Source organism: Camelus dromedarius, chromosome 26, assembly GCF_036321535.1.
Source record: "Camelus dromedarius isolate mCamDro1 chromosome 26, mCamDro1.pat, whole genome shotgun sequence".
Classification (NCBI taxonomy): domain Eukaryota; kingdom Metazoa; phylum Chordata; class Mammalia; order Artiodactyla; family Camelidae; genus Camelus; species Camelus dromedarius.
Window position 1 is genome coordinate 15241675 of NC_087461.1, and position 26970 is coordinate 15268644.

A 26970-nucleotide genomic window follows, 5' to 3' on the forward strand; every position below is an offset into this window, starting at 1 on the left:
CTACTTGTTGAAAAGAATCACCTTTTTGCACTGAATTACCTTTGCATAGTTGTTGAAAATCAGTTGCCCATGTACCTGCTTCTGGAATGGCTGTTCTATTCCTTTGATCTGTATCTCTACCCCTATGACAGTAGAATCCACTACTTAATATTATGTAATTTTATGGAGTATCTTAAAATCAGGAAGTGTAAATCATCCAGATTTTGCAAAATTATTTTGGCTATCCTAGACTTTTTACACTTCCATAGACATTTTAGAATCACCTTTCCAATTTTTACTAAAAAGCAAGACAAAACAAAGAACAAACAAAAATACAAACTTATTGGGAATTTGTTAAAGATTATATTGAATTTATAGATGAATTTGGGGACAAAGTGCATCTTAAGTTGAACCTTCCAATCCATTAACATATTTTACTTCTCTATTTTATTCAAATACTAGGAAATTTCTTTCAGTAATATTTTAAAGTTTTCTGTAGAGTTTTTGTTTATTTCCATTAAATTTATTATCAAGTGTTTCATGTTTTTATGCTGTTGTAAATGGTACTTAAAATTTTATTTTCCAGTTTGAATAATTTTTGTAAATTAAATTGATTTTTGTATAATTGTCTTGCATCCTATAACCTTGTTAAACTCAGTTATTAGTTTTAGGAACTTTTTAGCATATTTCTTAGTTATTTTACATAGATGATCATGTCTGTGAATGAGGACAGTTTTCTTTTTTCCTTTTCGGTATCTTACAATTGACTTAACTCCTTGTAGCAAATTTAATGTTTTTCATAAAAGTTGGGAAAATTCTAGTGTCCCTTTCTTTCTCTCTTTCTTTCCTTTTTGCTTTCTCTCTTATTCTCGTTCTCTTCTCTTTCTGGGTCTTTAATTACATGTGTGCTAGACTATTTGCTATTTCTGTTTTTTTAGGGTTTTTGAGACTCCATTCATTTTTCTGCAGATTTTTTTTCTCTTTGCTCTTCAGATTAAATAATTTCTATCAGTACATCTTCACGTTTACTCGCCTTTTTCCTTCTGCTTCCAGTTTTCTATTAGCCCTACCCATGATATGTTTTTAATCTCAGTATACTTTTAAGCTACAGAATCTCCATGTAGTTCTCTTTAAGAGTTTCACTTTTGTTGCTAAGATTCCCTACTTATTTACTCATCGAGACTATATCTTTCTTTAAGTCTTTGAATATATTTCTCATAGTTGCTTCAAAGTCTTTGTCTGCTAATCCAACATTTGGGTCATCTTGAAGTCCCAAGATTAGTATTTCCCTGACTATGGTCACATTTTTCTTCACTACTGACCACATTTTTTTTCCTTGGCTATGATCCATATTTCTCCATTTACTTGTACAGATAGCAATTTTTGAGTTTTACACTAAATATGGTGAATGATACGCTGTAGAGACCCTGGATTTTCTTAGCTCCCTCTGAAGCTTACTGGCCATTCAGTAATGGCTTTGTACTACTTTGCACTACTGTAGGTTTGTATTTTTTACTTGTTAAGGTATATTTGTGAAGACTTATAGGTGTTTCTCCTAAGCCCTTCTAACTTGGTAGGTCTCAGCCTCTAAGTTCGGTCACTCTTGAAGGTCTTGTCAAGACTTAGACTTCTACTTTGTTAGAGAAGCTCTAGAAAAGGCCTGCTCCTGATCATGGTCTTCGCTCAGAAAGGTATGGCCTTTCTGGTATCTCAGCTGGATGCCTGAGGTCTTAATGAGGTACCCCATTCTGACTAGGAGAGGACTCCCAAGTCTGCCGTCATTGCTCTGGCCTCCAGTATCTTGTTTCTGCTTCCAGCCTAGTAGGAGCTACTCTCCGGCATGACTTTTGAAATCTTACCTCACATATGCCTGGTCCAGGCTCTGGCAAGAAATCATAGGGAAGTTTACACAGATGTCTGGTTCTCCTCTCTGAATACTTCTTCCTCACTGGAGCATTTCCCTGCAGTTCTAGCTCTTTTGGAAGCCTAAACCCCGATCCCTGCTTCCTCAGCTCAACAGGACTGCCATTCATTACTTTGGCTTCAGCAAACAGCTACGTTTAGAAAATTCTGCCTGGATAAACAGCCAAGGAAATCAAGAGTCCTGCCTGGTGAATTTTCTTTCTTTAAGGATCACAGTCTTGGACTGCCTGTTGTCCAGGGCCTCATGTATTTTGTCCAGTGTTACAGTTGTTATGAGGAGGGGCTTGTCTAGTATAGTTACTTGTCATGTCTGGATACAGAGATTCCTACAATTTAAATTCAGTGAACATTACAAAAGATTAAAGAATCACAACCTACCTAGGAGAGAGGATAGCAAGGAGAGAGGGAGAAAATGAGGTGAGAAAAGTGGAGGGAGAAAGGATGGGGTAGAGAGAATGGGAGGAAATTAGATATTTGTCCCACCTGCTCTTAGTTTTCAGTACAGTAGGTAGTATAGTTTTAACAAATATTTACTAGATGTGATCTGAGCCAGGCACTGTGGTAACAGTTATTAATGGTTCATAAGGTCTTTTTCATATTTCAAGGGCTAACAGAGGAAATATACTCACATGAAAACATATGTTTGGGGTTCAAGTTGCTATTTGAATAAAGTTTTATTGAGCACAAGAAAATTCATTCTGCTTGACTGGGAAAGGTCTGACAGAGGGAGTGATATCTGAATTTGACTTGAAATGGCAGGTAGGAGTTTATTCGTTAAAGGTGTGTTGGCAAGGGTGGAGGGTTGTTAAATATAGCTGTTAGACAAAGAGAAAAATGCGAAGACCATTTGAATACCTCAGGGACTGTGTTCACCTTTGTGCCAGCAACAGAAGAGAAGTCAGCTGTGGAATCAAGATTTCAGTAGGGATTCAAGAACAACCCCCAACTGTGCCACAGTAATCACTCCCACTTGGACAAGGTGGAGGGAAATTAGTCATCCTTACTTGTCAAAAATTTCATTAAAATTTCCTTTACCTCCGAACCTGATTATTCACCCCATTCTCCTGCAGGCCAATTGCAAATTGTATTCAAAATATTCAGTGCAATTGTAGTTCCCGTCTGGGAGTACCATGGGAAAGCAAGGAACATCATCTCTTTAAGAATAAGTGACATGAACAGATTGTTTGCTCTAGGTATTTGATTTATTGACAAAAGCTATTGGATTGTGGGGGTGGTCAATGAGTCTGTAAGTTCGGCCAGCTCAGGGAGACTGGGGCATAGCCTTCATCGACTGTCCATTTGATCCATACATTTTAATCTTTGTAACACTCATTACCGGGCCTGAAATACTTAAAATACCACCACTTCACACACACCCTGCCTCTCTCCCACCTTCTCCTGTTTTCTCTCTGCCTTTCCCCTCCCTCCCTCCCTTCCTTCTATTCTTCTTTCTTCCTTGACATTTGGAGAAATATCTTGGCAGACAATAGAAAAGTATAGAAAAGTATACAATTCATCTCTGAAATTAAATATTGCTGTTGATGCCTTCAATAAATTAAGCCTTGATTACTTGCTATTTAAAATAGAGTAAACCAAATATGTGGCACCTGCTTGTTACTCTAAGGACTATACATAGATAGTAGGACCTGTCACTTTTCCTGTGCATCTCTGTGCTCTCAAAACCAATGGTTCCTCTTTTCTTTTCTGAGTATGATTATACAGCTGCAACTGAGGGAAATGACACATCTAAACATCCTCATTTTCCTTTTTATTCATCACAAAGAATAGTTTATTCTCCTCCAAAACCTTTCCATCAGAGACCCATGTCTACTCCTGGATCCTAGGTTTATGTTATTACCGGATACAGTTGAAGATGCATTAAGAATGCATTGGAACCAGATTTGCTTTGGAAAATATCTGAGGTTTAGAGGGCATAGGAGACTGAGTGGGCATGTTAGTGGACAGAGTCTGAAGGACTGAATAGGTCAAGTCAAAGCTGTTAAAGTAGAAGAGTTAGTAGTCATTCAGGGCATAAAATTAACCAGGTACTATGTAAATGTTTTATAGGAATGATCTAATTTATTCCTCACGTGTGTGCTCTGTTTTACTTACACTTTTCTGTTCTATTTTAAAACATAATGTTGGTCACTACCATTTACTGAGCACATACCATGTGCCAAGCCCCTGAATTGCATTTTCTCTGACCCTTATTCAAAGAGAGTTACCATCTCCATTTCGGAGACGAGACTCAGAGGTGCAGTAACTTCCCTAAGGTCGTCTGGTTTGTCAGTGTGTGAGCTGGGCATGGATTCAAGGTCACTTTGACCCCCGAGTCTCACCTCCTGTTCTTTTAACCATGTGGCTGAGGACTGGCTCCGTCACTTCTCATAAATGCGTGCTTTGGCAAAAACACATTTTAAAGAAAGGTTACAAAAAAAAGAACAAATATGAATTATTTCTAGGCCTCCCTCTGTGATTTCTGTAGTTGAGCCACATTTTTAATGTTTATGATCATTTGCATGGATTAGAAAAATTAGAGCACTTCCAAGAGCCAAAAAATTGTGATCACATGTAACAACTTCCACTCCATAGCTTAGGTTTACTGTGAGTAATTGTTTTTGCCTTTGAGATTTCAAAACCTTTGTGGCGAGAGGAAATCATTCTTTGAACATCCCAGAAAGGTCTATCGAAATCAAGTACATTGACGTAAATTAATAAAGTGTATGTTACTGAATGTCTTGTACATATGGTACAATATTTTTTATTTTCTGTCTTTTGCTCTGCTTTTTTTCCCCCCCACAGCATGCTTGCAAGACTATACAGATGAATCTGGGACTTTCACTTCTCCAAACTTCCCCAATAATTACCCCAACAACTTGGAATGCGTTTACAGGATTACGGTGGAAACCAGCCAACAGATTGCATTACACTTCACACACTTCTCCCTGGAGGAGGCCATTGGTGGAGTATGTGTAGCAGATTATGTGGAAATCAAGTAAGCACCTTTATTTCATCATAATCTTTTTCATTCCTTATTTCTATATTTTTGAGGAAAAAAAATAGAGAAATTTTCTGTAAAAGCTCCCTTTTGTGCCGTTTCTTGCAAGATACAAAGTTTGTCATTTGGAGCCTGGCTTAACAGTAGGCAAACAGAAAGTTGTGTAAGATTCAGTGGTTATTTAGAATTGATTATTTTATTGGGAATATTTGAAATTAAATTTCAGATTTCAGTTGGGCAGAGTAAACAGATGTACTGTTGCACTGAAATTAGATAACTTCCAATTCAAATGCTGAATATCTACTTTCTTTATGTACAATCAACTTAAATTTTAGGCTGTTTACTGTCCATTTAGTCTATCACAAAAATGATGGTAAGATAACGTTTTCACAAAGTCTTTTTGTGTTCAAATAATAAAAGTTTAGGCTTGAGAAATTCGGTGTAAGGCATTTTTTTCTTTAATTCTTTGGTGCTTTGAAAAAATGAGTTAAAAATTTATATTTTCAGTGAAGGTCAGTTAAATTATATATTGGTATCTTCCCAGATCATTATACTGAATTAAATTAGACTAACCAATTTGGGGTGCGCCTGCATTAAATTTTTTATTTGGCATTTCAAAAGCCTAGAAATTATACTATTTTAGAATAAATTTGTTCTATGATGTAAAATAAGGTGCTAAAATAATAAATCACAATCATGTCATATAATGCTAAAATAACATAATTTTCTTAATTTTCAGCAATCATTGGACTTTAATGTTGAGTGAAACTTTTTTTAGGCTTAAAACAGTTATGGATAATAAATTAGATTAAGGCCCCAAAAGTTCTTGAGGAGAGAATTATTTTCAAAATTTTGTTTAACTATGTCAAATATATTTAATATGATATATTAAATTTTGAAAATTTTCAAACTAGAAGAAAAGCATTGAAGTTTTCTCTGTAAAATTAAACAACATTTGTTTGTACTGTTAGTAATTATGGTCTCATTATCCTGTGTTCTCTGACACATTTTCCAGATGCTTTATTGGCGAGAAAGAGGATTAAACACTTCCTCTTCAGTTTGTAGTTGGTTCTATAAAATGTCGTGCCAACCATAAACGATGGTTATTCTATAAGTTATTCAAATACTGTTTAATGAAGGGAAACATTGAAAACTTGAAATTGTTTTTAGAGTGTCTTTGAGAGAGGTTGACTGACAATCTGATCTGTTTCTGGTCTCAAAGTTCAACGAATGTAAATGTTTATATAGTAATATTATCAGTGACCTAATAAACAAGCCTGTCTGTATTTGGTCACAGTAATGGAGGCTATGAATCTTCACCATCCCTGGGAAAGTACTGTGGCTCAAATCCACCCCCAAGCATCATCTCCCACAGTAACAAACTCTGGCTAAAGTTTAAGAGTGACTTCTTTGGCTCTGGGACTGGATTCTCAGCTTCCTGGGATGGATCGTTGACAGGTAAGGAGCAAAGAGTTGCCTTTTGTTGGCAAGTCCAGTCTGATGGGCTTCTTGATTCTTGGATTGCCATGCTATTTTTTTTCCCCAGCTGTATTTTGTGAGTACTATTTGTAATAAACTTCAACATTGTGAATATTTCTGAATTAGCAGCAGCCGTTTTGTTTTTGCTTTTATTTTTGAAGGACAAAATAAGGGAAAGTGTTCTTGTTCCCTGGTGTAGTTCATCAAGCTGGTCATCTTGGTTGTGAATTAGGACTGCAGGCTAGCTACTCTTTGGTGGGGCAGTTTTGTTTTGCAGTTTGGTTTAGAGGAGAGTCACTGGTAGCACCAGTTTGATATAGAAGTAAAGAGTCTGTTTTACTGGGAAGAAAAGGATGTGTGTCACCCCGTCTCTTTCCCGTGCAGGTTGTGGGGGCAACCTCACCACTCCCACCGGCGTGTTCACCTCTCCCAACTACCCGATGCCCTACTACCACAGCTCTGAGTGCTACTGGTGGTTGAAAGCCAGCCACGGGAGTCCGTTTGAACTGGAATTTGAAGACTTTCATTTGGAGCACCATCCAAACTGCACTTTCGACTATCTGGCTGTATGTGTGAAATTTCAGTTGTGTCCCTTCACTGCTCCCATCTCGCCCAACACACAGAAATGCATCACTTATTTTTCTTTTTGCGATTCAGGAAAAGGCAACATGTAAACAAAATATTCGTATTTAAAAATTTAAACAAAAAAATTAAAAGAAAATTGGATGAAAATAACCCAAGTACGGCATGCATTAATGAATGGCTTGGTATACTAAGTATTTAAAATATCTTGTATATGAACTATTAAGATATATTTTAAGTCTCCTGAAAGGAGTTATGAGATTTATCATAATTATTATCCATATCATTTCTGTATATGCATTGAAAAATAACAATCTAGAAGACTGTATTGATGAATTAGAGAAGATAATTGAAGTCATTAAACTGGGAATTTTTACAGTACCACCAAGTCACCCTGTCCACTAAAAAATGATCTAAATAAAAAATGCACTAAAATGTCATAAACGGTAAACTATGAAATCAAAAAGCAAGGAAGGCTACTGATAATGGCTGTGATCTCAAAAATAGTAATAATCTTTGATTTTCAGTGCTTACATTTCAACAGGGGCTCACTCCCTCACTTCTATACACAGCCATGGCTGCATGGCCTGAGTTCATGGCCCAAGTTTACAGACATTTAAATTCAGTCCTAAAACATATTCTGATCCAGGGCTATTCTTTGGTTGTATAGTGTATGTATTTCTCCCCCACTTCTTGAGGATTACAGAGTCCTTTAGGTAATGTTTATAGTCATAATCATCTGACATTTAACATGTTTTATTAAAGGTGTATGACGGGCCAAGTACCAACTCTCATTTGCTAACTCAGCTTTGCGGGAACGAGAAACCGCCTGTCATTCGTTCCAGTGGAGACAGCGTGTCTTTAAAACTGAGGACAGATGAAGGTCAGCAAGGAGGCGGCTTCCTGATTAAATACCAGCAGAGTAAGTGTATATACTGGTTGCTCCGTGCCTGTACTGAGGTCTTCAGTCTCTTGATGAATGAGACCAACTGAAATAACACAACCCACTGGTTTGAGTAACTAAAATCAATCTTGGCTCCTTATGAGAAAAATTTAACTCTGTTTGAGGGAGAAATGCTTATATGTTGAATTTAAAATCATGTGGCTAAAGCACATGGTAAGCTAGAGAAACTTAGAAAAGGAATGTGCTGAGATAGTTGCCATTCAGCTAAATATCAGTGAGGTAATAGCTAATGGGTTTTCATTTGGATTAAACAGTACAACCTTCTAGTAGACATAATTCCATCGGACGTAGAGTCTCCAGGACTATTACTACTATTTTTTTGATCTTCTATCTCAAAAGGAACTTAAATTTTATTAAGGGAAACTATGGTCCTTGTGAATCATATATGAAAAAAAGCACATTCTTTATTATGGAAAATTCTGGTCATTGTAGAGATTTCCTTTTACATTCTGCTTTCCCTTGAGATAAGACGGTAGAATTAAAGGAGTATGACCAATAAATCAGGGGTCCCAGGGGTTTGTCCTGGCCCCTAACCCCTGAGAAGGTCACTCGTTTTCTCTAGGGTTGCATGATTATTTTCTCTTAAAAAAATTACATTAGTCGATAGAGAAATCTCCCTTCTAGCTCTAGAATTAAATACTTCCTAAAGTTAATTTCAAAATAGACATTCAAGAAAACAAGTTTCCTTAAATTTATGTTATTTAGTAAACAATTTATTTGGGTTTCTGAAAGTAGAGTTCCTTGCCCTACTAAATCTAAATTTACCAATTATTTTGGCATAATTTCCTAAAAATGGAATTGAAAATCACAAGATCATAATCTGAATACACGATATCCCTTTGGGCTAGTTGAAAGAGTATTAATGCTTAACCTTGAAATACGTTAATTTAAAAATTCACATACACTTACTTCTGGGGGATAGGCTATATTCTAGGTAGTTCTGAATACTGAGTTTTAGTATAAATAGTTTTGTTCTTCAGAAATTCATCATTAGTATATGAAAATCTCTCCCCAGTTTTATCAGGGATAGATCTGTTTGGATGAGCACCTAATCATTTCTCTAATTTGATTATTGCTGTGCTGATTTGCTTCTTGGTCACAGTCAGAATGATTATTCAAGTTCCCTTCCTTTTCTTTTTATTTCTACGATATTTTGTTTTGCTCTCATAATGTCAGAACGCTGAAGGAGTAACTTAGTGCACATGGAATTTAGGTTCTTGAAGATAAAATCAGGCTAACCAGTGAGATTTTCTGTACCATGTGCCATTTCAAATTGGAATTTTGCAGGTAGTATAATTTCTGAGCACTGAGAGCAGCCTGTAGGGTTTAATGGAATATATTTTCCCCTGCCTGGTTTTGTGGTCATTGAGGCCCACAAGCCCTGTCTGCCTAACAGGTATAACTTCTCCCAGGCATCTAAACCAAAGTATTCTTTAGAAGTCCTCTGTGGACAAAAATGTGACTGAAAGATTTTTAACAAGAATTAGTTTTATTCCCTCGTTCCAGCAAAGGAAGATTTTGAAGACCCACGGGTGTGTACTTTTCCATACCCCAGCTTGCAAGTGGCGTGCCAGCCCCCTGTCGAGAAGCAGTGTAGCAGAAGTGCATCTAAGCGAGCCACATTTTTCAGAGACAGCTTTTTCAATGTTAATATTTATTTTCCTGTTCACTTGTATTGCACATCATACAATATGAAAAAGACTTGCGAAAAAGCAGGCATAGGCCTTGTTCAAGCCCTTAATTTGGCTGAATTTGGCACTAACTCCCAGGACTAGCCGTAGCTGGAAGTACCTAGTATAGTCTTGTTGAAAACTCAGCTGAAGAAAATGCCATTGGATTGAAGCCTTTTTTTTTTTTTCCAGAATTTAATATTTTAATTTCCTCTTCAGATCTTTCACATCGCCTCGATTCATTTGGTCCTCCCGGGTGACTAACTAAAGGAATAACGGAGTCTTTATTGTGAATTTCTTGCCGACTTTTGAATGTTCAACAAAGCCATGTTGTTATTCGTTTTTCGCATTCACATAGGACTTTGTGTTTTTAAACTGTTGAATTTAAAGGTCAAGATTTCTGTCCCTTCCAAATGCTAAAGTTAGAAAAACAGAAGCACGGAATGTTTCATACACTTCTCTGAACAGATTAGACTGATGTCTGAGTAGTGCTAAGCTATTCTGCTCTGCAAATTCCAGTTCACAGGAATTTGATGCCTGTTTTAACGTAGGCAATCTTCATGACACTTTAATGTTTATGAATTCACTTAAGTATTATTTCAATTTGTTCTAAATGGAGACCTTTTCCCTATAAAGATGTTGCACCAACTTCATGTGTATGTGTGTGTGTGTACATATACATACATATATTTTAAATCTAGACATTTTCCTAAAGAAAAATCTCACACATATCTTGGAGCAATTATGATATATATGATAGTTGTTCTTAAACAAGCATGGTTATTTTTTTTTTCCCAGCGTGTGATAACGTGGTGATTAGGAATCGAACCTATGGCATCTTGGAGAGTATACATTATCCAAATCCCTACTCTGTCAATCAGCGTTGCAACTGGACCATCCAAGCAACAACAGGAAACACTGTGAATTATACGTTTTTAGCATTTGATTTGGAAGAGTACATAAACTGCTCCACCGACTATTTAGAGGTACGTATTCTGAACCTAAATAAGTCACTGCATTTTCAGCTCAAACTAGGCGAGTCAAGCTAAAAGTTGTGCTTGTAGACCCGAACTCCTAACCCTGCCCTGCAACTACCCGTGGTATTTCAATGGGTATATTTCATGTCTTGTTCACTGTATCATCTTAATAGTAAAGACATTTAATCTACTGAATTGCATACACAAATAACTACGCTTTTAGGGTTCACTGTAACTTCTGGACTCATATTCACCTCACATTACTTAAATGATGCAGAAGTAGAAAAATAACTTCTAGTTTTTGTTGGTTTTTATGTTCGTTCTCCTTAAACAAGAGATCAGAAAATATTTATCATGGCTTTACTTAAAGCCTAATTTACCTGATTTACCTAGGAGTCATGATTTTGATTCTTGTTTTTGCTCTTAAATTTAAGTTCATTTCAGTTAATTTTTCTTTTCGTCAAGATGGAAGTTTCTATTTGTTATAATTATGACCACCCGTGATATTTATTGAACTCTCCATATACAATGCTATGCAATAAAGTTGCTTGAAAACTAGGCAAACCAAAATATGAAGTAATCTGCTATTTTTAAGATACTTTATTTACAAGAGCTTTTTTGCTAACTTGCGTTAACAACTTTTTAGGAATATACATTGAAAAGTTAGGCAGCTTCTTATTTTACTTACTTTATTAATGTGATTATACATTCATATATAAAATTATGTATTTTATGAACTATTATTTAATTTAGAAATATTACTTTCATACTTCATTAAACAATTTTACTCGAACTATTTGCACATATTTTGAATCCAATTTTCATCATTAATAAAATCATTTTTGAGTCATCTAACACATCATCTTTATATCGATCTACATTGTTAATATATAACACTTTTTGAATCCATATATAATGTTTTCGCTAAGAATCTCTTTTGAAGTAACAAGCACTCACTGATAACATTAGGACACTTGCCTTCGCTCCACCTACCCATAACACAATTACTTAGTGTTTTTCTTAAGATGATCAGTGAGTTTTAGAAGCTTTGCTTGCAAAGACTTCTAGCATTGGCACTTGTAACTTTGAGAACATATTCTCAGAAAAAATACCTTATCCTTGTAAAATTGTCTTAACTCTCTCTCTTTTTTTTTTTTAACCAATTCTTTTAAAAAACTAGCATTAATCGAAGCTGTTTGAGGTGAACGTATCTAAATAGCTCCTTTGTTTTTCAAAACAGAGAAAGCTTTCTATACTTTAAGGGACTTTGTGAGGTCCTGAATATATGGATTCTCTTGTTTTTGAAGGATTCTTTTTTGGATTTAAAAAAAACTTTATATTTAGAAAAGTTCAATATTATAGAAATAGTAGTCATAGTGTTTAACCCATGAGAAAGTTATATATACTAGTATTCAAAGAAGATATGCCACAACATAAAGCAATCATCAAACCTGCACAAACTTGACAGTGGTTTTAAAGTTCCCTTCCCTTGATCTGGTGTTCAGATGCTCTTTACAAGCTGGACAATGGCATGCTTTTCTCATTCTATTTACCTGGACCAATCATCTTCTTTTTCTTTGTTTCTATTGAGGTACAGTTGATTGATAATGTTGTGTTAGTTTCTGGTGTACAGCATAGTGATTCAGTTTTATATATATATATATTCTTTTTCATATTCTTTTCGATTATAGTTTATTACATTATATTGAATATAGTTCCCTGTGTTATATAGTAGAATCTTGTTGTTTATCTGTTACAGTAGTTCATATCTGCTAATCCCAAACTCCTAATTTATCCTTCCCCTACTGCCTTTTGGTAACCATAAGTTTGTTTTCTATGTCTGTGAGTCTGTTGCTGTTTTCTACATAAGCTCATTTGTTGTATATTTTAGAGTCTACATGTAAGTGATATCATGTGGGTTGTCTTTCTATATCTGACCTGCTGCACTCAGTTTGATAGTCTTTAGGTCCATCCATGTTGCTGCAAATGGCATTATTTCATTCTTTTTTATGGCTGAGTAGTATTCCATTGTGTGTATATAGCACAACTTCTTTATCCAGTCATCTGTTGATGGACATTTAGGTTGCTTCTATGTCTTGGCTGTTGTAAATAGTGCTGCTGTGAATGTTGGGGTGCATGTATCTTTTTGGATTGGAGTTTTTTCTGGATATATGCCCAGGAGTGGGGTTGCTGGATCATATGGTAACCTTATGTTTAGTTTTTTTAAGGAGCCTCCATACTGTTTTCCATAGTGGCTGCCCCAAACTACATTCCCACCAGCAGTGTAGGAAGGCTTCTTTTTCTTCACACCCTCTCCAGTATTTATTATTTGTAGACTTTTTAATGATGGCCATTCTGACTACTGTGAAGTGATACCTAATTGTAGTTTTGATTTGCCTTTCTCTAATAATTAGTGATGTTGAGCATCTTTTAATGTGCCTGTGGTGAGATCTTATTCATCCTTTGAAAAAAAAGAAAAGAAAAATTGCTTTCAAAGCCACTTGTTCATGCCACAAAGACAGAAGTTTATCATATCATATTTTTACCATTTGTGATTATGTTCACATGCCCTACTGGACTATGAGCTTTTAGAAGATGTGAACTGTCTCCAACTAACTTTGCAACTCAGGCATTGATTATAGAGTTCAGATCTTATAAGAGTTCAGTAAGTTCAGGTTAAATTGAAATATCACAGCCACATTTTAGCATCAGCCTAATGAGAAAGAACTAAATTCCAGATCGACCTTTTTGTGTATTCTCTACAGTTTCACTGCAATTCTATACCACCTTGAGCACAACCCAAAGCAGAATTCATGGGCTTGCAGACTGTTGCATGTTTAACAACAATGCCGGGCACCCTGAGCATGATTTGATAAAGCACAGTGGAGAAAGCTGGGAGAGGAGGAAGCTTTTGAGCTGGACTTTAAAGGAGGCTTTGGCAGAAAGAGTGGGAGGAAATGAGATGAAATCTCTTCAAGGGCAGGACTCCACCTCTTTGGACTTACTTGAGGATGGAATGGCAACAAAAAGGCCCATCAGATAATTTCTGGAGGTGTTTAAAAACTGTCAAATGAAAATACTTGTTCCAACCACGGCAGAGCCGCTAGTCACAGGCCCTCCATAGACGCTGTGACAGACACGCCAGGTACCTTGTGCAACACTGATGGTGAAAGCAGCAGAAACACCAAATGAGAACCAGAAGTTCAGCAAAGGCTTCCAAAGAATGACGCTGTTGCCAGAGGGAGGAGATTTTTTCCGTTTCTGTAAGCCAGCGGGCAAGACCAGAGCAATCGCTACAATGGCTGGTTTATGATGGAAATTTTAAAAGCACAAATAACCATTTAAGGAGAGAAAAGCCACAGACTCAAAATCTAGTTTTCATTATTTTAATAACTTCTAGTTAAAGGGCTTTTTTTCAAATGACTTAGCCAGGTCCCACTTTAGTGGCTATTACTGCAGCCAGAATTGAGCTATTTGGGGTTAACAGAACTGAAACTATAAAAGAACTTGATTAGGTGCTGGTCGGACATCTTGCCCAGCCTTGCTGAGCAGTGTGGGTTGGTAACAATCCACTGGGAAGCAAATCCGTCCTTTATTCTTTTGTCCTCTGGGCAAAATGAAATGATTCAGATTTGGAAATAAAAGACTCAGTGGGAGGAAGGGTTATTTGCTTAAAGGAGTAAATGAGACCATGCAATTTTGGGAAGCCAAAACCTTAAGGATTCTTTTTGTATTTTATAACTTGATTTCACAGTTTCATTTTTATTTTGAGCCTGAGTCTCTATGTGGAAGAAGAGATTCCTAATAGGTGATTCAATATACAAACAAAAGTGATGGATTTGGGGGAAATCAGCACAGAGATGTACAGGGAGTCCAGAGCATGTATTGGGTCACCTGGGAGCATGTGGGTGGTGAGAAGGGGGAGGAGGAAAACTGTGAGGTTACTGTGTCATGGAGGCTAAGGGAGGAGAGTATGACGGAAGGTGACAGTGATCAGTGAGGAGAGATGCTCCCACGGGGTCCAGAAGGATCAACTCTCAAGGGGTACCCTCCTCTTCATATTCTATTGTATGTCGGTGTCTCTTAAAATATGGCCCAGGATTGGATTCAACACTCCTGGCTTTGGACCATATTACCTGGTTCCTATACTTTAAGGTTGTAGGCTGAGGTTAAATGGGTTCATTGTTAGCCAAGTCATAATGTTGGACCATATTAAAGACCTGCAGGTCACTTTTGCATGAGTTGCAATGGCTTCACAGCCAAACATAGGATATTATTTCTAGTAAGTTATAATTGCCTGTTTTTTGCCTGAGAATTCTGTCTCATCAAGATTCCTCGAGGTCCCGATTCTCTGGTCTTTAGAGCATTATTCATTTGCATATAGACTCCCTGGCTTTGAAAATAAATGATTCAAATGTCAACGAAATGCTACCTATTTCAAGTACTCTAAAATGATAGGTTTCTTGGGCTAAAATGCACCTACGATTGAACGCTTTGGGGATATCTCTATTCAAACAACTTGGTAATAATAGTAGCTGGTATTTATCAAACACTTATTGTTCACTGGGTAGTTCTCACAGCAGCCCTGCAATGTAGGGGACACCGTTGTCCCATTTGACAGGTGAGAAGATTGAGACAACGGCAGGCTGTCCGTAGTCACAATGATTATAGGTAGCAAAGCCAGGCTTTCCACTGGGCCCTGGGGCTCCAGGCCGGCACCCTCAGCCACGACACCGCACACACTCTCTGTATGTGCCTCTTTCTTACTTGTCTGTCACTCTCAGAGGTAACAAGAGGGAGCTTCCATGGAGCCCTCAGATGGACCACTCTAGTGACAGCATCACAAAGAGAAATTCATGCTATGTTAGCCTGGCTTTTTCATAGATGTACAGGGGCCATTTATGGTATCTTTGCTGCATACTGACAACTAATGTTTAGTGTCCAATTGAAAAATTTTCTCAAAATTACCAGCAACCTTACTCATCTGTGAGATGCCAGAATAATCTTTCCCATACTTCGGAAGCTGAAACATTTCCCCTTCTGACCGCTGGCAGTCCTGTTTTCCTTCTTCTGCCTTTTACCCTTGGTTGCAGGTACACACTAGGACTAGCCCCGTAGGGAAGATTAGCGTTTGGGAAAGGGCTGTTACGCTAGGAAAGTAAGAAGCTCATGACCCACAGGATAGACTGAAAAGCAGGAGAGGTCAGGAGCCAGGGCAGCCCAGTGGGGTCTGCCCCCCTTTCTCCTTCCTTCCAGCTTTGTTGTGTCTCCCCGTGCACGAGTCCTCCATGCCCATTTCTCTCCCCAAAACCGTCCCGTGAGCTCCTGCAGCCTCACAGTCCTGGCTTCAGTGTGGCCGCCCCAGCCATGACTTGTTCCTCAAGCGTTTACAACCAACTGGACTTTCCTTTGGTGACAAAGTACGATCACAGGTGGCTCATCTTTTTGAGTTGGACAACAAGGCCTGGATCTAGCCTGCCTGGGAGAGTGTGGCCTCCAGGCAGTGTGACCAGCTCTGACCGGGAGCAGTGAGGCCCCGCCCTCTGGCCAGCGTTGCTCACAGCTCACGTCTGGGTGGAACCTTTGAGCAGGGGCATGGGTTCTGTGGGCCTGCTGAAGCAGTGTTTTGAAATATCCATGAAGTGAGCAAGATCACAAAATTAGTTCTGTGGTCACCGAACCTGTCTGGATTTTAGGGTGTAATTCACTGAAGCCTGGAAAAATTCACTATGGGAACTGACTGTCTTATCTTCTAAACTGTATTTTATCATTCCTTCTAGTTTCAAAATCATACGAGGCCTGTGTCTACTTCACCTTCATCACATTACACCATCTTCTGCAAGCCTTGGCCCAGCCCACGTTTTCATCTTTCTTTTTTCCCCAATCATAGCTTTAAAAAGTAGACATTTTTTCTAACTGCACTGTATTCCAAAGTTTTGCTCATTTGTGTACGTGCTCACAAAATGGTCAGAAAGCTCCTGGCTAGCTCCGTGGGTTTGTTTTTTTTTTTCCTTTTTTTCTTAGATTAGGTTCTTCAGAGGTTTCCTCTTTTATTGCCCCTCTCCCCCAGTTACTCCTGACTTTATGGACCTAATTTCAGTTTTTTAGAATTTATCATTTTCCTTGAATTCCCTTTCCTTTTTAAAAATTGTCTTCCTTATTCTTTCATTTATTTTTTATTTTTTTAATTTAGCTGGTTCATGGGCTCATGTCTCCCCTTAAATTCCCACTCCCTAAAACCTCCAGCCTGTGACCGATGGGTCCTTTCACCCCAGGTTCGAGGGAAATTGATCACTCTCTCCTAATGTTTCATTAACAGCCATTTCTTTGCTGATCAGAATTAGTCCATGAGAGCACTTCTCCTCGGGGAAAGAGCTGTTACTCTAAGAAACACTTTATTTTCTGACAGAGGAGAGCATCCTAAGAGCTCAGCAGGCGCCACGCTTTTTTCAGAACAAGACACCTAAATGATGTCCAGGTGGACACCTGCCCATTGCTACTCCTGTGTGTCTTTTTGTTCCACTAGTGTTGATACGTTTCCTTTGTAAAAAAAAATTAATAAATAAAGTTTCTGCTGAGGAAGAAGCTGATGGTGGAGGATAAAGCCCCTGTAACTGGCTTCTAAATCTGGCTGGGTTCCAGAATCATCTGGGGATCTTGTTAGAAAAGTATGTTCATAGCCCCACCCCAGACCTACTCAGTCAGAATCCCTGGGGATGCCCACAGAAGCCTTAGCTCCGCACCTGAGGCCACTGTCTTGGCCCACATCTGTTGTGATAGCACATTTTATTCTCACTTCAAATCTCTCTCCTGGGGAGTTGTAACTATTTTAATAGGTATCTGCTTTATATATACATATATTTATTTTTTTCATTTAAGTATAGTCAGTTTACAGTGTTGTGTCAGTTTCTGGTGTACAGCACATGCTTCAGTCATATAGGAACATACGTATATTCATTTTCATATTCTTTATATATATTCTATATATATAGAATACATATTTTATATATATATACATACATACATATATATACACATACACACACACACACACACACACACACATATATATATATATATATAAAATAAGTGTCTTCTTAACATATACCTTCGAGTGCCATTGCCTGCTTCTTTTTCCACAGGCCTTCCTTTTCCATTGCCACAGCTGAATTGCATACTTTGTCTCCCCAAGGCTTGGTGGTATTATGATTACATTGATCTCATTAAGTAAAAATGTCAGATTTGCGTTACAGTTTTTCAATTCAGATTCTAAACTTTCTCCTCCCCCTTCTTTATGTGGCACCTTCGCCACCATCCTCCCGCATCACGTCCTTTCACCCCTTCCTCATGCCTCCCCCTCCCACTTACGTCATGTCAGTGACTGCTGTCAAATGCATTTTCTCCTCTGGTCTTCATAAGAAGCACTTCATCTCTTGCCAAATCCTGTTTCTGATATCATCCTGTTCACCAGATGTTTATATCATTGTCTATTGCACTTCCATGTCCTTTCAGTTACAAAACAGTGTGCTTCGAATGAAAAAACTGGATGAAAACATCAGTAATGCCCCTGAATCTGCCAGCCTGACACCCATGTTTTCTAAGTCTGTGGTCTGAGCAGCATTTTCCGTAACTGCAGCTATGAACCATCAGGCCCATGTACTGTTGGAATGAAGGCAATGCTGGCTGTTGTTATGGAGAACTCGGAAATCCTCGGATGCTTAGTGCTATCCGAGTTTGCCTCCCAGTCATGTTAGAGAACAATGCAGGTGTTCTCTTGCCTTCCACCTGGTGATTCAGGAACCAGACAAAGGGGAAGTTGATTTGCGGAAACCACTTGGCTCCCCCTGCCACGCCTGTTGATAGATGTTTCACAAATAGAAACCTGAGTTCTAATAAATTTGGGAAATGCCGATTCAAACACAATTGAATAGGGTCTGTTGTTTTGTTCTGTTTTTACTGTAGTACTTCCTCAAGCTATTACACCCTAAATATGCACTGTTCATTCATTTATCCATTCATTCAGTCATCCAAATAGATTTGAGACTCATAGGCTATGGAAATATACCTTTTTGGCATCAGTTTTCCTTGTCTTCTTGGAGGAGACAGATCTTCATCAGTGTATCACACAAAACAAATTTAGTTACAATCTGTGTTCAGTGCTGTCAGGGAACCTTACTGGGGGCTCCAAAGACATGGAACAGGAGGACGGTGCTCATGTGTGGGTCAGGGAGGGCATCCCTGGGGACAACTCACTGAGCAAGGTATAAAAAGCTGGAGGTTTCACTAGGGGAAGTTGTTTGAGTACCCGTCAAAGAGAAACAAAACCAGACACTAGTTAAAGGGGAAAGGACAGGCTTTCCTGTGATATGGAAGGGGGTCCAGCATGAACTGAGCTCAATTTCAGTTTGTACAGAGATGACTGGGTGTTTTAAAGGGAGAACGAGGGAGTCAGGAGGGGACCAGGGGACTCGAGCAGAGTCAGGGAAGTGCAGAATGACCAAGGGTTGGTCAGTGTGAGTGTGACCAGGCAGCCAGCCGTGTCTGTTCTCTGGCAGTGATGGAAGTGAGGCTGCTCTGCTCCCAGAGACTGGGAGACAGGGGCCCTGTCCTTCCTGTGGTTTCTTTTCAAAGGAATGTTTTTCCAGATCCTGGAAAAAGACACTCGTGATTTGCAGGAGATACAGCTACATCTCAAAAGGACAGGAGGAGGATTCACAATTGTAAGCCCTTCTTAAGTAAACACTCTGAAAAAGGGCAGCCATTGTCCTATCCTCCGTGTTGGCTGGAACAAACAGTAAATCCTTTAGGCTGCCTTAGCTTTCTCAGGCAGGCTCTTTAAGGATGGCTGGAGTCATCCTAGGGAGGTGACCTTGAGCTGTTAGAAACTATGTTAGTGTTTGTTAAAGTCTTTTAATTTGGGGGGGAATAAGTGGATGAAATCATTTGTGCTGAAACTCTGCATTTTTTATAGACCAAGTTTGAGGCTTAGTTGAAAGGAAGGCTGGGAGGGGCCAGGCTCCAGTCGGGTCAAGGGGAGCATCCCTGGCAGAGGGGGAAGGGGACGGAGTGGCCAAGCTGAGTGGAGGCTCCCAGGAGGGCAGAGGCCTGCAAGGCGGAGCCCTGTGGCTGTGTGCAGAGTTTCAGTGACCTCCTGAGAGCAGCAGCAGAAATCTTTCAAGAGTGTGAGCAGAGGAGGCGCATGCTCGGCTTGGGCACTTTGAAACGCTCTGGCTTCAAGAATAAATTGGAGGGAGGGAAGAGGACCTGTGAGAGCCAGTAAGAGGCTGCTGCAGCCCCAAGAGAGAGACGGCCAGATCTCCACGATGCCGAGGAGGGCGGGTGTGACAGGAGGACTTGGGAGCACTTAGGAGGCGAAGTCAACAGAACTGGGTGAACAGTGGATGCGGTGGGGGTGGTTCCACAGTGAAGACAGAAAGACATCAGGCTGCGGGCTGACAGAGCTGCAGGCGAGGGCGGCAGCCAGGAGAGATAGAGGGGGCCCCCTTGGGAGGAAACACTCAGGACAATGCCAAAGGTGACATTCCAGATAGATCAGCCTTTGCTCGGAATTCTAACATCTGTTGGGCATTTGTTTTCCAGAGAACATTCTTAGGGAAACATTCTTCTAGAGATGTTTTCCAAGTTTTTATTTTTTTATTTTTTTAATTCTCATTTTTATTCTCATATAAATAAGCAACACTTCCAAGTTCATGAGCGATTGGAAAGTTCTGCTTCGCATCTCAGGTGTCTGTTTTGAGAATTACAACACTTAGTGCCTACTACGCGCTAGGCACTCTGAGAGACACCTTGGCTTCTTATCTTCAGGATAGCCCAGCAGTGGCTGTTTCTGTCCCCACGTAACAGACAGGAGAACAGGGCCTCAGATAAGCAACAATGCTCACTTCAGGCCCCTGCTGCTGGGAGGCGATGGAGCCAGTTTCATGCTCAGGTCTGTCTCACTGGAGTGCGGGCTCGGGAGTCCACCGGGGTTCAGAGCTTGGCTTTGAACTTCTCACTAGCTGTGACCTTGGGCACAGAATGGACCTCTCGCTCCCTCAATTTCCTCAAGTATGAAATGGAAGGAATACTATCTCATTAGATGTTATAAGATGAAATAAAACAAACCACACACCCGGCAACTGTTGAGTACTCAAGAAATGCTTACTGCTGTTCCCCACGCACCTTCTGCAGAGAGGATAACTCCCACGTGACCATTCAGATTCCTCCTCCTACCTTTCAGGATGGTGTTTCTCACCCTTCCGGGAGCCTCCGTCCATTGGAAATACCATCTCCATTCCTCGGGACGAGCCAGTTACGAGTGGCCGCTCCTCACTCCGGCGGTCTGACTTACTCTCCCAGGCACAGCCCTGGTCTGTTTGGCTCCAAAAGTTTGGAGTTTTTTCTTTCTTTTCCAAGTTCCCTTGATCCACCATCCAGCTCTTGGGAGGACTTCCGTTCCTTTTATCCTTTTAAAGACTTCGCATCGTCTCTGATAAACCAAGTGTCCACATATGTTTGTGTATGTAGCGCACATCACTGCTGGTCCCATGAAGATGTAACAGATCCTTTACAAGTCTCAGCAACAACCACCTCAGTTTCCAAATTTTGTGGTTTAACGATAAACCACAGTTGGAAAGAACTGCAGATGTGGTTCTTTCTGTTGTTCTTGGGGAATTCCCTAGAATTCAGACTGCTTAAACCAGCTCTCTTCTATCTGCAGACTGTTGTGGATGCTGATAATAAACAAAGACTTAGTCACTCATCTGTTCCTTGCTCACTAGAGAATATCTCACAGGCACTCAGGCTCCAGAGTAGAACATGCCTCTTGTTCCGTAGTCTTGGCACCTGTTCAGTTTAGTATAAGGATAGATATGGAGCCAGATATTCTGGGTTTAAGCCCTGACTCCACCACTAACTAGCCAGGAAACTTGAGCAAGTTACTTAACTTCTAAGTGGCTCACTTTTCCCATCTGTAAAATGGGATAATCAGCATAAAAGAGTTTTATATATAAAGAAACTGGCACATAGTAAACACTTACATAATTGTCATTATTTGCACTACTCTTGAATGAGAGAAGCCCTTAGTTAGGTAGAGAAAATCCCTAAATAGAGAGCATTCTTTAGGCTGTGGTACAATTATCAGTTCATTTCTTAAGACATTCCTCTTGGTTTCTGTCTACAGCCAACTTCATTCATGCATTTTGACACTTCTCACGAAGGATACATAATAAATGGTAAAGCCCACATTTTAGTCCAATTATTTTACACCAAGCTCTATTAAGAAATATAAAGAAGAAAATGTCAATCAAGTTGACTAACAGGAGTTTTGGGTATTACCACTGTCACTAAAAAGATCGTTTTTGTTATCCTCTGTTAAGAATAAGGACTTTGCTGCCTTTTTGAATTTAACGACTCTTATTTAAAAAAATATATCGATGAAGGAAACAAGAAAAAGTCTTCTTGAATAATTGATGCCTTTCAAAATGTTGAATTCCTGAACTTTTCCCTACCTCAGTTTCCAAAACTCTGAAATGGGGGTAACAGTGCTATCTGCATTCTTAGAGCTGCTGGGAATTTTAAATTAGGTGATACGTGGAAAGGGCTTAGAGAGTAACACTCAGCACAGAGCACATGCTAATAAATACTATTTATTAGTTTTTAACATAAACACAAGTTGATAGATTGTTTGTTGCTCTACAGCATTTTGCAATAAGTGAATAGCTACAGTTTCCAAAACAGCCTTCCCAGCGTGATTAGCACAGTTTGGCTCCATGTGTGGAGAGAAGAGCTTCCTTTCCCTGGCTTCCCAGATTTCCTGCAAAAGCCACAGGATCGGTATCTGCATCTAAGAGTGGGGGAGTTAAAATCCTGTTTGCATTTGCTGGTTGGAGGGAAGCTGAGATGCAGATGGTGTCTTAGCAGCAGCGAGTCTGCGCTGACTCTCATTGTCATGGCAACTCCATAGTCACTTCCTGGGCAGATGAGTCACGCTTCCTGGAACTGTCTGTCCGAGGAAGTTTGCTTCTAGGATGCCTGGCCTTGTGCTTAGAATTCAGAGATGAGCTATTTCAATTCTAAGGACAGCTGCTCTTCAAAACCACACACAAAAAGTGAAAACAGTACACCAAATCATGCAGGTGATGCCTCTCTGCTGGATAGGAATCTAGCATTGGACAAAGCGTGATGCAGATTCCAAAGGAGTTTAGAATGAAGTGTATCCATTGGTCAGTTAAGCCAAGTACTTTGTCGTGTCATTAAGTGTAACCAGAGCATTTTATAAGAATTTTAACCCTCCAAAGTTGCCCCAGTAAAATGTGATTTTTTTAATTACAAGAAATTAAACAGAGAGATGTGTATCTCAATGTGATCAAAATCCCTTTCCTCAAAAAAAAAAAAAAATGCTGATCTTTTCCCACCATCTCTCACAATGTGATTGCATTAATTTGCCTCAGATAATGAGGCAAAATCACCAGCCTTCAAAAGAGAGCCTTTGCTCTCAGATTCAAAAGAAACTGTGTGTTTTCCCCTCTCAGTATTCTCTCAAACATGAAGGACAGAATCAGGATGAATAATAATCAGACCTACAGATAATGTCCACGCTGCCCGGAAGCCAGTAAAAACTCCATTAGAAGCTCAAAAGTTGAAACTGCTCTAACCACCCTTCCTTTCCTGGTGGTCCTCACCTTGCTGTGCTCCTCAGACCACAGGCATCAAATGCACGCAGGGCCTTTCCTAGCATCCAAAGGTACGTGTCATGAATGAGAACACATATACCAGAAATGCTAAATTCAAAACTCAGGAATCACTGTTGCTGATTTCAGTTAATGACACTGATTGCTTTTAAAAATGGGGATGATTTCCACTTGGAACACTTCAGAATTTTTTTTTTTAATGACATCTTTACCCTTCAGTTCTTCCATTTACTTATTTATTGAGCAGGTGAATTCTCTCCCTGCTAAGTTGGAGGAGTCTGCCTGGCAGCGCTCGCGCTCGGTCCTGGTCCTTCCACGGTGCTAGGATTTCTCTTTGTGCTGTAGAGTCCTCCCTGTTTCTGAGTGCATCTGTAGAAGATGGTGAGGCTTTTAGGAGGCAGAGTAATTTTTTAAAAAATGTTTGGTGCTTCCCAGTTGCGGTAAAGTTAGCAGAGGGAAGGCTGCGGTTCATGGAATTAAATGTTCACCTGCACCCAGGGGACAATATACTTGGCTTTCAAAGCATTTCACTTACCACTAGGGAGGGAATAGGTACTTACTGGTCCATCAGTGAGTATCAAAACTTATGTCTGTAAGAGCTCTTTAAGTCCCTAAACATCTGAGGAAGTCCTTTTTTTTTTTTAATAAAGAATTAGTCTAATTAATAATAAAAACCTAGTTATTAAAGAGGAAGCATAAGGGGACAATATATGGTTTTAAATTATTGCTGGAGGGGATAACCTTATATAAAAACATTTTAATGGGCTAATTTTCATGGATAATCTTCAGATACATAAAAAAGATTAGGGAGACAGCATAAAATTTTTAGTGGACTAGATGGGTATCTGAGAACCTAAAATGGTATAGAATTCTGAGACTGGAAATACATCAGTGCACATGGCTCTGGGGATATGGGGACTTGGGGACATGGCTCTTCAATAGGTCCCCAAAGATAATACTTTTAAAATAAACTTATCTGATCACACAGGAATATGGTCATTTCAGGCAATTTAGAAAGTATAGAAAAACCCTGATAAAATAAAAATAACCCCAATTATATCACTACTACTAATACTTGGTAGTATTTATTTCCTGTAGTCTCCCAATATTTTTATTTTATTTTAATATTCGAAGGGAATCATTGTGTACATACTAGTCTACAGTGACTTTTTTTTTTTTATGTGTAACAATGTCTTGTGAATGTTTCTCCTTGTTACTTACTGTACCACAGCTTTTGCAACATTGTCTATTCCATCATCACAATACAGCCACTGATTCTGGTTGTGAAACCCATAGAATCTTTTCAAATTTCAAATTTTAACTACATCTTTGTAGTTAAATCTTTGCACACATCCACGATTGAAAAAAAAAAACCCAAATTAGCCTTTGTGGTTTCTAAAATAAGTAATATGTAGAAAGCAGAAATAAATGTCAATGCGCCCTTAAGAGGGGCCAGTGACTAGCCACCACGTGGAAAGGAGACTAGATGGTCTGTGTTTGAGACCAACCTCTAATTCAGAGTGACACCAAATAACTTAGAATGTGGTCTTTCAGTGGGTTTCTGGGTCTCATGCAAAGCCCAGCGTTGTGAGTAACTTTAATTTTAGACGGGCACCTCATGTTTCCTGCCCTGCCCTGGCAGCGCATGGCAGTGTGGCTCTTCCTGTGCTGAGGGAGATGTGTGCCTCTGTACCCTGGGAGCACTGTGTGTGCCCCTGTGTCTAATGGAGGAGACCACCTCCTGGGGCCATCACCGAGCCATCTAGAGGCCACCACGCTCTGCTTCTTCACTTTTCCCTGAACATTTGCGTAATTTACCTCCCACAATTTAATTATGTTTTTAACTCACCAAGGCTTTTCTCACCCACAATGAGAGCCTTTTCCCCTACTCTGTGAATCTTGCTTGGCAATTTCTCCTGTTGTTTTGGAAACATTTCAAAGCCCTTCAGATTTAAAGGAAACTGTGCATGTTCCAAGTTTACCCAGGAGATTTGTGTATAAACTTGGGCAACAATGTTCTTAATAACTGTTCTAACAAGACAGCTCCCTAGATCCTGGTGCAGTTGTTTTTAGGGGGTGGGGATAATCTGAAGAGATGGTCCAAGAATTTACTCCTCTGGAGCGTCTAGAGCTGCAGGCTGGCCAGTCAGAAAGCAGGGAGGAGGCTGCAACAGGAAAAAACACAGGTAGAGCCACTTTGCTGACCCGCTGCCTCCCCCTGATCCACTCCCCGGGGCAGCCTTGACAGATTTCCCAATGTCGTCTCCGCCACCAGCCCTGCCCTGATCTGCAGCCCATCTCATGATCTCCCTCCACCCAGACACGTGCTTTGCGCTTCCAGTCTCCCCCACGGTATCATCTGCACTGGGCTCTGCACCCCATGTGCCAGGAGTGGCCTCCGTGTGCACACAAAACCAAGTCGTCATGGCAACACACTGCCCACGATGGGCATCTGTCTCCTCCCAAATGATTCATTGATTGGTTGCTTCCCTGTCTGGTCTGCCAAGGATGATTTCTGAGAAATATTTTACATGAGTCAGTTCAAGTTCTCTAGACCCATTACATTTTTTTCTCTAAAAGCTATTTCCGGTGTGGTTTCTTTGGAAGCAATGTTGGTTCCCTCTGCCTCTGCTCAAGAGTTAGAATAATATTTGGGGCACTTACCATAGGCCAGGACTCACATTCAACTTATGACATGGTTTGTCTCATTTGCTAATAAGCACACCAACCTTATGAGATAAGTGCCATGAGGATGCCAAGTTTCTGAAGAAATTTTAGCTTATGCAGGTTAAGTAATTTTCACAAGTTTATGTTTTAAGCAAATTTTAGATCAAGACTAGACCATGAATCTAGAGCTTGACAATGACCAATTGAATATACTCTAGTCTACACTTGTCATAAAGCGACTTTCCTGCTTCCAATGGAAATATAATCTATTAGTGGTTTTGAGTTCAAAAAGCCACCGTAGGAACTCACTGAACATAATTCTCAGAAACTTAACTACCTTCTTTACGTGGACTAGAATTTTTGTTCTCTCTTAGGGGATTCTTTACCACACTTAGGATTCTTCCTCATGGCAGATGAATTATTTCAATTACATTTTAAACTCTAAAGGATAAAGTTCTTTTGGAGTTTTTAAAGATTTGTAATGGGAAATAGGCTAAAATTTCTTTCCCCAGAACTTTCTCCATATTCTAATACCTTTCCAAAGAAATTCTTGATTTAATTTCTCTAGAGGGACTATATTTAATTAATGCTTGAAACTAATCCTCCACTATACATTTTTCTCTTCCAGAAAAATGTCAAGTAAATAAAAAAAAAATACTTAGAAAAAGTATGAATTAGATGCCAATCTAAAATAGAAAAGGCTGTTTTAGTTGTTGCTCACTGTGATTCCAATAGGTTTAGAAAAGCAGTCAGTCTGTACATCCCAAGCTCAGATAGGTGACAATTAATTACAATTTCATTCATTAAACGATCACAAATTTTCAAAATCATGAAACAACTCAGCAACAAAGAGACATGTGAAAAGCACATTTCTGTTCTGAGAGTTCTTACAGTTCATAAAGTTGATTCTTACTGAAGGAACAGATTACATGTTAACTGACTCTGGGTTCCTCCAGACTTGAGTTCCAGTGATTTGTAAATTACCTGCAAAAACTCTTAATCTTACAAAAATTGGACTCTGTCAGTGTGCTGGGGTCGA

The 26970-nt window shown here is 39.4% G+C and overlaps 1 protein-coding gene across 2 annotated transcripts in view; it reads left to right on the top strand.

Moving 5' to 3' along the window:
- The window catches only part of CUBN (cubilin), a 273783-nt gene that overhangs the window by 65024 nt on the left and 181789 nt on the right, over nt 1–26970 (top strand). For both annotated transcript variants that reach the window (XM_064479416.1, XM_010992039.3), the window contains exons 23-27: nt 4705–4897; nt 6198–6358; nt 6764–6945; nt 7727–7883; nt 10394–10581. In XM_064479416.1, coding sequence (XP_064335486.1) covers nt 4705–4897; nt 6198–6358; nt 6764–6945; nt 7727–7883; nt 10394–10581 — 881 coding nt within the window. The remainder of the gene's footprint in view (nt 1–4704; nt 4898–6197; nt 6359–6763; nt 6946–7726; nt 7884–10393; nt 10582–26970) is intronic.